The following is an 11,808-nucleotide window of genomic DNA, read 5'->3' as shown; positions in this document are numbered from 1 at the left end:
TTTTAAGTGCACCTAGCCCACTTTTGTACCTGTGTTTATTTTCCACTGATTGTGAAATTTGTCATCTCAGTTAGCCGAAAGTTCTTTTCCGGAAATGAAGGAGCCATTTTTTGTGATTCTACAGTAACAAGAAGTGCCTAAGAAATGTGTGGACTCATTTCGCTTGATTTTCAAAATTTTTTCGAATTTTTTTGTGACTGATAAGCTTACTGACGTGACATGAAATTCAACCAAAGTGATATAATTTATAGTCAAGCTTCTTACCCTGAAATGACTAAAATTTAATCTAAAAGGTCTCAAGGGCTTCTCTTGATTCAACCGTCCCTTTTGTGCAGTGATGTAGTTTTAGCTAACTTCAGTGATTTCCCAATTGATATTAAAATCTTTCAGTCTCCTTTTCATCACCAAAAATGAGAGGTTTAAAATATCGATCGACACTTTTTTTGTGTTCCTGTGTTTTCTTGGCTTTCATCAATTACCTCATTGATGGTGCCTCTTCAAGTAAGGTTCTTTAAGTAAATGTTACAGACGGTTTTTACCCCTCATTTTTTTTTCTCTTTTTTTGTATTTTTAAATCTTGAATAGAGTCTTTTCAGCCTTATTTTAATCCCTTCTCAAGCAAACGTCAATGTCCATTTGGAAATTTAAGAGAAAGAAGTTGATCTCAAGGGAATAAGCATTTCTCTCTGCTCCAAATTCATTTTACGAAGACTAAAGGAAGGAGTTTTTCAATCATGGATATAGAGAAAGAAGAAGTACTTTTGTTTTCCAAATTCCTCCTATGTTCAATGCAATTGCGCTGCATAAGTAAAGGTGATAAAAAGATAAAAGAAAAATTTGTAGGAATTAATTTCACCCTAATGCTCTGGAGTCTAGATCGACTTTGGTATTGTTTTAATTGAGAGAGGGTAGTGTGCAAGTCAAATATTTTTAAATTGTTTGGAATTATTCACATGAGGTAAGATAATTTTTGTGACCCATGTGTTTTAGATAATTCTTTTTACAATGCATATTTTTGGCTCATGAGTCAACTGCAATGTAACATCCCTCTGTAAAATCTTCTCTTGAGTTTTTTTGTTCATCAAGCACCATATTTTTTACTTTCAGGCCAGATACGAAAATCTACTTTTTGTGGAAGTTTAACCTGTCCAGGTATGTATTGATTTATCTCCAAATGAGGACTTATCTGTAACAATAGCGGATGTGAAAAATTACCTTTTCGATACATGCTTAAAAAACTGTTTTGTTTACACAAAAATTCAATATGTTTGGCTCTGGCATAATGTACAGTTCTCGAAGATCACATCTCAAGTATTTTCTCAAAATTTTCTCAATGACAAAACAGTTTTTTTAATATGTTTCGAAAAGGTAATTTTTCACATCCGCTATTGTTACAAATAAGTCCTCATATATTGTTTAACAGTTTAACAAATTTCATCCATAAATCTTCCGCTTGGAATTAGAGAACAATCTTTTGCGGTAAGATCTGAAATATCTTCGTCGATACATCTTGAAGCAGTTCTAGGCAGCTATTGGAGTGTTCCTCTCACTGAATTTAACATCTCTACCTAAAAAATTTTATCTTCATACTATCATCTCATTATACATACCTATGAGCAAATTTTGAACTTGGTTTGAGAAAATCAGGGTGATTAAAGCAAATTAAAGAGTTTGCAAAGCAGGAGAGGCTTTCAGTTTCAATACATGATGCCGATAGTTAATTCAGCTGCCGAGAAATCGGGTACATAATGGTTGGATAGTGGTATCGTTTTGTATCTTATGTATTGTTTAAAATTGTTTACTCCTAGTTTTTATTTCTTTTTAAGAGAATTACAAGGACCATATTGCCTACAATTTTCACAGATTATTCTTCAAAAAGAGGTGAAAAAATCACGGTTACCAAGGCATTTTCTTGAGTTGTTTGTAATTGAAAAGAAATCATGACACATCTCTACGGTTGGATACATTTTTGAGAATGTCTCAAGTTACATTCATGTTTTTCCGTTAATATGATGAAACATCTTCCTTGGATTAATTAAGTTTAAAACCTTTTTGTCGCAGCCAACAAAAAATTCAAATTTTCAACAAATTATCGATATCGTTACAAGTACTCCGTTGATGTTGCCACTGAATTTGCTGGCATCGGAAAAAATGCCTCCTCCTTCCAGTTTGAATTAGAATTGGAGTTACTCTGGAAGTCTTCATGCGCCGGTCAGCTACAGGTAAGCTGAATGTCAAGACTAAAAAAACCATGCTTGGTTTCCTCCCAAATGGTTTTGAAACTGATCTCTTCACGTGTTCAGTTGAGTATGACCAGAGCAAATTCTTCAATAAGGCTTTGACCTATATTTTTTAAGGAAATAAATGTGGATAATTTGAACTTTGTTTGACGAAAATTACTAAGTTGTCAAAGATGCAAGCTCACACTCAGACTTCTTTGGCCTTTGGGGCTGTTTGTAAAATACTTAAATGCTAAATTTAGGATTTTTTTACTCCCTTCTTCCTTCAGTAATACTTTGGTGATATAGGTCTCTTTCTTTCTATACGTAAGAACAAAATAGCTTAGTGCTCTCCTCGAACCCCCCTTCCTCCTTCCTCCTCACCTAGAGCGTTACGTATTTTATGAACGACCCCTTTTTGGTACGTACATTTTTCAAACTTCAAAGGGTCTGGTCTCAAATGTGGCCATCATATTATTGGTTTTCTTATTTTTTAATTTTCAAACTTTAAAGCTTTATTTATTTAATTTTGACCCATTAAAATCAATCCTGAGCTGGTGAGTATTATTCTATTCTCATACTAAAATCCAGTCTGAAACAATTCTGGCAACTTAAAAGAAGACAGCATAATATAAACATCACAATTTAAGTTTATGTTACGAGAACTCAAGTTTTTTCTCTATCTTGTGTGCTCACTTCAGATAAACAAAGTCACCATAAATAATTCTCAAAGAGTGTCAAGTGCAGAAAAGGATAGCCCAGAATCCGCATTCGGAGAAAAGTCTGAAGAAGAATCTGATGATCTTTCGTCACAGTTTGAAGAAAGTTTATCGCAACGAAAGTTAAGGTAAGATAAAATTTCTTCACAGGTACCGTTCTGTTGCTCTGCATTTTGCAAAAAGGAACCAGAAGCATCGAAATGTCATAAAGACTGTTCCAACATTTTTTTTCCTTTACAAAATAACTTAAAGCACACCTAAATGAGGAATGTATGCAATAATTTTCTCACGATGTCCTCGGTACCTTTTTGCGAAAAATGATTTTTTTTTTCTGACCAGTTTTATGGAGTGCATGTAGATTCTTCATCATGAACTGCAAATGGCCTTAGTTTTATTCCACTAAATAGTGTAAGTAAATGAAATGAAGTTTTCAAATATCTATCGAAGGAGCAATTTAATCTTACAAGTAGCCAGAAGCTAACCCACATGACACAGCGGTATCCTGATTATGTACATATTGTATTATCCTGCTCCATTTGCGTAAATTTTTTGTTTAAAACGTTTGTGTAATTGCATCATTCGAAAGAAAATGCAACTTGAACCTGATGAAGGATATCAGAGGGAAAAAATTGCAGTTCTTCAGAACATCCATCCCAACTGTTTATCATGTAGAGTCTTATAACTGAAGTTCTACTGCACAATACAATTTTGCTGTTCAAAGCAAAGCTAATGTTTAATCCATTTATGCAAAAGCATACACAAGGGTGAATGGATGATTTGCTTTTCTTTCTCTTTTTGTTTTTTACAAACTATTCACTTTTTATAGCAGATGTATCTTTTGTTTAAAGGTTTCATTTTCATGAGGGGCATGTAACAGAACTATGTGCAGACAAAGATGAACCTGTTTGGGTTTTGAACATCAAAAGAGGTATTCTGACAGCCTTTCAGAACACAATGAAAAGATTGGATCTGGATTCTAGTATTATTGAGGTAGAATTATAAAATATTCTCCTTTCTCGTAGGTACAATTGTCTTTGCCAAAGAAGTCTTAGGTTCGTCAAGTGTAAATTTGGATTAATTGTCAGCATATTTTATCAATAACCTTTGATAGTCACTTGGTAGGACGGAGAGTTTTTTTTACCCTGGAGCAAATTGTTCAAATCAATATAATGGGCCTCTCGCCAACGTCTAAATTAAAGCTTCGTGCATCAAGTTTCCTCTCAAAAATTCCAAGAAGAAAACGATTTACACCATAGGAAGTCTGAGAATCGATTTTTGGTTAAAAAACAAAAATATAAATGACATCAGTTATATAATTTAACATACATTTGATCTGCAATAAATTAAAGTACTTGTTAGTATCTCGTTCTGGATTTGACTATCCAACTTCTCATCGGATTGACCGTTTTCTCTGTAAGATTTTGAAAAGCTACCTAGTGATTTTTTTTCTCGTTCTGACCTTGTCTAATGGCCTATTGTGACTATTCATAGGAAAAGGGATCATAGGAAATACCAAACCATAGATGAAAGTTTGTTACAAAAAACCGCCAAATATGTCAATTCAAGCTGGAGTTATGTCAGTCTGAAGTTCCTAGTTCATAAAATTCTCGAGAAAAATGACTAAACATTATTATCTGCCCTGTTCAACATGAAAAATTGCCATATTAAAAGAAACCTCATATTCTCCTTTGGGAGAAAAATGATCTTAACCTATCATGAATTATCCCTCAAAAAAATTAAGCAAGTTTTCCGTCGAAATCTTGAAAACGATTCTGTATTCCAACTCTACAAAAAATTCAAATACAAATCAAGGTTCCTTTGTCTCTGACTGGTAAAAATCCTCAATCCTACTTCTGTTAAATTTGTATATTTCTATTCTATATTAAAGAAGCACTAAAACAGAGACCTTAGTTTCAAATTATTTCTCATGAAATGAACCAACTTTTATTCTCAAGTTTACTTGTACATATGTGCTGAACATCAACTTGCTTTTGAACATTTTCTTTTGTATGATATATTCTACCAGCTATGCAGGTATTTAAATAGTTTTCTGTCATTGAAAATTATTTTGTTGACTTTTTTTTAGACCGATGTGAATGGGAAGTGTCCAACCAAATACCATCTGGAATATGTTAACGGAACTGTTTTAATCATTAGCAAAAAGAAAGATATCCAGAATTGCAATGCTCGATACCAACTTCACTCAATTCTACCAACTTCACCATATGTATTCCAAAATGTGAGAGCTATTCGTTTTATTAATAATTGTAATCACCACCCTCTTGCCAGCCTCAAAATATGTTTTCCAGATCTTCTGTGCTCAAATGTTAAAGTACACACATGAAATTAAACTTTTTCTCTCGCTATTTTTTTGCTTACATTGGAGCCACGGAAAAAGAAAATGTCAAACATCAAAATAATGACACAGCCAGTGAATCAGTCTGTTTTCAGAAGGACAAGTTTTCTTAGGTTTCAAAATTCCCTGAATTATACATACATAGTTTACTGACTTTTCATTGATTAAACTACTGTCAGTAATTTTTGTAGAAGCCCTTTAATTTAACAGGATTCAACTCTGAAGAATGAAGTTCAAAACTTTAAATTTTGAGCACTAAAAGAGGTTCTTTGTAGGTAATTTTAGAATTTTAAAATAGCTTAAATAAATACCAAATAGAATTTAAAGTGATGTCAACTTTCGACTCTTTAAATTTCGAACATTCTTTTTTTTGTTTTTAGAAATACCATAAGTGGACCCCCATGTCAGCTACTCTTGAATGTAGACAGTACATTGATCACGGAGTGTACCTGACAGTAGCGTGCCAAGAGACACATTCCTTTCAGCCTTTGCTCAACCAGTCACACAACGCAGTTACAACGGTGTCGCAAAAACTTCAACTCTTGGACGAGGAGTATGTTTCTGAGTATGATCTGGACGAGAAATTTGAAACAGGTCTGAAAGCAATTCAAATTAATTACTTTTCCTAATATCAGTTGCATGCAATCAGCCAAAAATTGATTTTTTACCTTTTATTATAAATGTTGGTCCAGAATACATTTGATAATGTCAAGAGAATACAAATGTCGAAGGATTTAAATTAATTGAATCTAAAAAATGAATAAGGAAGAAAGAAAGAACCATACTATTGTTTGCATTACCATAAAGATTGTCCATCTGACACACTTTCGTAGTTATTATGACATGCTATTGTATCGTGTAGCAATGATTTATACCATAACTTCAACTGAAGCTTTCGTCGAAAGAAACATGTGTCGATTATGGTAGTCTATTGTCTTTTGTTGGTGTAATTACATTTACTAAAATCGGGCTCTGTTACTACATATTTGACTCAGAAACTTGGTGTTCGGGCGGATGGACGCATGCCATTAGTTTTTACTGATGTAAAATCTAAAATCATCAAAATACGATTCTGTGACCAGCGCAGTTGAGCCACCTTCATCATCCAATTCGCTAAATTTTCTGTAAAGCTTGTCCAGAGAACCCTTTTTTCTTTTCCAAAAATTGAAATATTAAAAAAACTTTACATTTAACTGGCGCTAGAGGTGTTATGACTTCAATATTAGAGCCTGCGCTTACAATTTGCTTTGATCGCCAGCAGTGGCATACATCCCTTTTCACACTCTATATGTTAGGGTTTATTTCAATTTCTACATGAGCCCTGTTTTACATATAAATCAACGCTGTCTGGGGCTCATGCGGAAATCCAGCTGCATCAATGTATTGTGAAAGAAAAGGAAGCTTTAATACTGCAGCGTTTATACCCAGAGGAAACTTTCATCTGCAGTAAAATTTAAAAATAAAGTCATAAATTTTCAGCTTTTGAATATTCTGACTATCATAGAAAACCCAATCCTTAAATAATTTTCTAATTACCAATAATTTTTACAGGTCCTATCGGTAAACGAGTTTCTCTCTTGTTTGATCACGAAAAGCCTAAAAAATTAGAAGTACATGAGCTCCATGAAAGCAAAAGCTTTTTGAAACAACTTTGTCGTCTAGATCAGGTAACACTCAGCAGGTGAAAATTTTAGTTTCAGGCACTGTGATTTTTGCAAATTGGCGAAACAACTTTACTCTCTTAAAATCCATTATAAATAATCAATTCTATTCGAGACAGGCACTTGATATCAGCACCAACTGTTTTACAAAAATTTAAATAGATATAACTCAGTGTTGCCAACTCTTACATATCACCACTGGTTTCAGAAAAGTGTTCAGGTAATCAAAGCTTACAGTGTAGAAACAGTTCAAGGTTGAGACAGTTTGAAAATTTTTAGTCAAAAAATGAGTCTCATTTGTAAGTTTTTTCACCTTTAATTATTAGTTATCATTTTTCGAGCTGACAAATTCTGAAACTGTTACTTTTTTTTTGTTAGATGTATTTTGCTAGTTGGTGTCAGTTTCTTTTGTCCATCTAATTCTTACATAGCTCATCCTTTAACGAAAAATTTAAAAGTTCATATTTTACTTTTATCTTAAGTTTAAAGCTCTTTATAGTTCCTTTTAATTTGAATTATTTTGTCCTTTTTTTTTTCTTTGAAAGGCAGATGAGTTCCAGCACAGTTTGCCAGATGTTTACAACAAATTCATCCACTCTGCAAAGCATTTGTCGTATCAAGCTCTAGCAGAACTGCATCAAACATCAAACAAAATTTGTCCTTTTGGAAAGTAAGTTCATAAAAAAATTAAATTAAATTCTTCACCAGAAAAAATCAACTCCATAATATATTTTGTGCCACATTAGGCTCATGAGTTTGATATCAGCAAACTGACATCAAACTCTGATGTAAACTGATGGCAAATCGACATCTGCAAAGTAACATAAAATTGGACGCTTTTCCATCGAAAGAAACCACGTCCATCTTCCTCTTGACTTAAGTATGTACAATCCACATTGGTTGTGTGCATTCCTGTAGATCAACATTTTTTCATCTTGTTTTAGAGTTTTCGTAAGTGTTCACTAAAGTTTGTCCTTTTTTTGCTAGCGAACAAATACAAAAAACCACGTCGGCATGCCCTTAACAAAAGAAGAGAATGGGCCTGTTGCAAACTTTTGCTAGAGCAAAACTAAGAGTTGTTTCCTGCAGATAATGCCTCAAAAATCACGATGAGCGCATCGGCAAAGTCTGAAATGCACTCATAACTTCACAATCTGAGTAAGAAATTTGCGGTTTTTTGAGATTCCCGCTTCGAGAACGATACTACGATACAGGTGAACATTTTGTTAGAGGAGTCGTTCCATTGGTGACAATACTCATCATGGCCGACGCCAGTCCGCCAAAACACGTGTGATGGGACGAGATAACACCTGAACAGGATTAAACCATATAACAATCGGCGTGTTTACGTTCATATTTTCCTCGCCCGCCTTAATTGACCTTGAACTCTCCTCGAATTACGCGAGGAACTGCGCAAGCGTCGGCCATGATGAATATTGCCGACGATGGAGCGACTCCTCTAACAAAATGTTCACCTGTGCAGTAGTATCGTTTTTGAAGCGGGAAGCTCAAAATAACGCAAATTTCTTACGCAGATTTTGAATTTATGAGTGCATTTCAGACTTTGCCGATGCGCTCATCGTGATTTTTGAGGCATTATCTATAGGAAACAACTCTTCATTCTGCTCTAGCAAAAGTTTGCAACAGGCCCATTTAACCCAAAGTTATAAGATTCTAAACAGCAAAAAGCACACTGTGAAGTGTTTAACTAAATATAAGAGTCTACAAAGTCCTATTTTGTTTTTTACCCTAAAGAAGAGACTGAGAATAATTCATATTATAACAAAGAAGACTACGATTTTAAGTACCTAAATTAAAGGGCAAGGCGCATAAGTACAGTTTTTTTAAAAAATTGAAAAATTAATGATTTCAAGTGAAACTAGTCTTAATGCATATTCTGTGAAAAATTCACTTGCAAATTCCAATTATAAGCGGCAAATCGTCAGTTTGAACTTTCTTTCCGCCATATGGATCCATGTAATTTTGAAACTTCAAACGCATATTTCTCGAAATAGCAAAAACTCACTCATGCAGCTTGTACTCCAAGCCCCTCAATCAGTAGATGAGCTCATTGGATGTTTTACCCCACTATCGATCAGACGTGACATCTAATAGTGATACTTTTACGTTTTCTTACAGGAAGTATGTGCAAGATGCCCTACCTTATTTTCGAAGTGTGGCCGCAGTCACATTGATGAAAGATGTTTTGATAAATCAAAACGTCTCTGATGTTGTCTTCAATGAATGGCTCTTTGCTCTCTCCATTTTTCCAAGGTGATTCAGTAATGCATACCTTTTTTCAGTGTCCGATAAAGTTAACAAGGAAACAGCCTCAATTCAACCCTTCAATCCTTAAGTTGAGATTTTTTTTTAAACTTTAGTTTAGAAACTTCATACATCAGTACGGGAAATCCAGCATCACGATTTGATAACTTAAACCTCCCTGTCAAAAATTGTATCATGAGATTATCAAAAAGAATATTTATTTTCAAGACTTTTAAAATTATTGCAAGATAAATAATTTTTAATCAGATGAGATGCATTGTCTGCTTATTTTTTTTTTTTTTTTTTTTATCCTCAAAAAATTTGTCTCTGAATATTCTCCTGTTTCTTGCAGTGAGCTCACTTGTTTTAAGCAAAACTGGGGTGCTGTTTCAATTTTTTTATAATTCCGAATAGGTGCATGGGTTGATAGACAAGCCTAATGTCAGAATCTTTGTAAAACTTTATTTAACCTTTAAGGTTGTTACACCTCAGACGTATGTCATTTTAAAGTCATTTTTTGCAATATTTTGAATTACCCGAGTGGATGCCAAAACCTGAACCATTTATGTTCTCACAGTATTTGTTAAAGGAGAAGACCCTGAAAACTTTATTTTAAGTGCAATGATTTAGGTATTTTATTTTTTCCCTTTTTGTCTCTGTGATTTCTCAGGCCAAATGATGAAATTGTGTCAGTAGCTGTTCCGCTAATGCAACACTATCCAGAAAACGAGGCTGTTCTATTGAGTTTAACATCCATGATTCACTCTTTCTGCAAGTGGAATTTGTGTGAAAATGAGCACAATGTGAGCATCATTACATCGCACCTACAAAACATGGTTAATTCAAGCATTTTACAAGAATCCTATAGTACAGGGGTAAGTGAACAGTTCTTCAATCATTTTAACGAATTTTCCTTTAAACAGTTAATCTTATGGAGCCATAACTTCTTATTCGTATGCAGCCATGGTGAAAAGACAACTTTTTCAATGCACTCTCTCCTGTGTTCATCTCAATCTTTGGGTTGAACATGCTGTCTTCTACAACAGGTTTATGGCCACCACGGTAACCCCTCGGTGTTGCGTTGGGCGTATACTGGCAAACTAGCATTTGACACCGATGGCAAATCAACTTGTTTCTACCCTCCAGTTGATCAAGAAATGATGCATAAAAATTAAGAACCCCTCAGCAGGCGAAGTCTTGACCATTAGCTCCATAATATTTAACATTTTTTGTTGAAAAATTTATTTCACCCCCTTTCCACCTATTATTTATAACTCCATATTCTGTTACTTGTGAGCGGGTTTCAAAAGAGTAACAAAATTTATATAACAGTGCACAGGACAAAAACGCAATGGCCCTCCTGTAATAGGACTTGGTACCAAAAGAAATGATAATATGAAAAACCCAGAATGGTATCAGGAAATTTCTGCCATTGAAACCAATCAGTAAAGTAATTAATGTTGAACAATGTTGAATTTGGAACAATTGTGAAGATCTGTGCGATACAATTTCTTTAAAAGCTTTAGAATTTAAAAAAAGAAAATGTATATATGTAAAATAATCAGTTCCTCTGAATAAGCTTACATATAATGAAATGTAAGGATTGACAACAGGCTGAATAACTTGGTTTTTCTTGAAATCTTACAATTGCATTCCGGTAGTTGAAAAATGATCGATTGAGGCAAAGTCCAAGACATATTTTTTCGGACATCATGTCAAGAATGTTAATATGATTTCCTCTTGTTTTTGTAGTTGAGTGTTGCTTTGAAAGCTATTGGAAATGCAGGTGTGAGTAATCCACAGATAATCGAACTTTTGAACAAATTAATTGTTGGAAAAAAAGTACCAGTGGACATTAAAGTTGCTGCAATTGGAGCTCACAGGTTTGCAATTTCTTCCTTCTCAGATGTTCGTTGATTCCTGCCTACTTTTAGCCCTTTAAAATACTCTAGCGCACCTTGGCATGAAGTGATCATGATGAACATTTTCCAGAGTCTGTGTTCTGCAGATTTTGCCGAAAATGATGCCAAGAAACTGCTTGCCCTGAATTTTACTAGCCATTGTTTACAATATAAATTTCATAATTGGACGTATTTCTATCAAACGGAACTAAGCGCCATAGGGGGAGGAAGGGAGAGGGGGGCTTGGATTGGCGGGTGTTGCAAAACGCGCTGTTGTTCCGTCCTATACTTGCAATGCTTTTCCATGGCGCTTACTTCCGTTTGACAGAACGCGCTATCCGGGATTCTAAAATCCTCAAAAGGAACTCGATTTGGCGCTTAGTTCCGTTTGACAGAAATATGTCCAATTGATACACATAATTTCTACTTTATCAGTCTTACTATATCATGCCAGTATACTATTTAGGCTCTTTGTAAAACAACAAATGCCTGAGGAGTGAAATGGCTGTTACATAGGCTAGTTTTCAACTGCAGATTTGAACACGAAAAAAAAAAATTCAATAATGTTAAACCAAATCAGAGTTGTAAGGATTTGAAGTTCGCAGTACATAAATCACTGCTTTGAGCAAAGATCGTTGAAAACTCTAATCTGCTATGTTCAGGGCACAAAATTGCCAGAGAATCCTA

The 11,808-nt window shown here is 34.4% G+C and overlaps 1 protein-coding gene and 1 long non-coding RNA gene across 2 annotated transcripts in view; one reads left to right on the top strand and one right to left on the bottom strand.

Moving 5' to 3' along the window:
- Positions 1-11,808, top strand: part of Apoltp (Apolipoprotein lipid transfer particle) — a 53,302-nt gene continuing 41,494 nt past the window's right edge. Inside the window, exons 1-12 of the mRNA XM_019047709.2 lie at positions 1-501; positions 1,108-1,152; positions 2,062-2,222; positions 2,921-3,066; positions 3,787-3,928; positions 5,025-5,177; positions 5,675-5,888; positions 6,846-6,961; positions 7,501-7,625; positions 9,095-9,229; positions 9,891-10,095; positions 10,973-11,103. Of these exons, the coding sequence (XP_018903254.2) occupies positions 411-501; positions 1,108-1,152; positions 2,062-2,222; positions 2,921-3,066; positions 3,787-3,928; positions 5,025-5,177; positions 5,675-5,888; positions 6,846-6,961; positions 7,501-7,625; positions 9,095-9,229; positions 9,891-10,095; positions 10,973-11,103 (1,664 nt within the window). The 5' untranslated portion in view covers positions 1-410. The remainder of the gene's footprint in view (positions 502-1,107; positions 1,153-2,061; positions 2,223-2,920; positions 3,067-3,786; positions 3,929-5,024; positions 5,178-5,674; positions 5,889-6,845; positions 6,962-7,500; positions 7,626-9,094; positions 9,230-9,890; positions 10,096-10,972; positions 11,104-11,808) is intronic.
- Positions 2,205-6,970, bottom strand: LOC140225293 (uncharacterized). Its single transcript, XR_011900420.1, has 3 exons — positions 6,831-6,970; positions 5,744-5,890; positions 2,205-2,343 (listed from the first exon to the last, which is right to left on the bottom strand). It is a non-coding gene; the product is annotated as an uncharacterized lncRNA (long non-coding RNA).

The sequence above is a fragment of the Bemisia tabaci genome, chromosome 8 (assembly GCF_918797505.1).
Source record: "Bemisia tabaci chromosome 8, PGI_BMITA_v3".
In the NCBI taxonomy this organism is placed as follows: domain Eukaryota; kingdom Metazoa; phylum Arthropoda; class Insecta; order Hemiptera; family Aleyrodidae; genus Bemisia; species Bemisia tabaci.
This window is presented reverse-complemented; position numbering and strand designations above follow the sequence as displayed.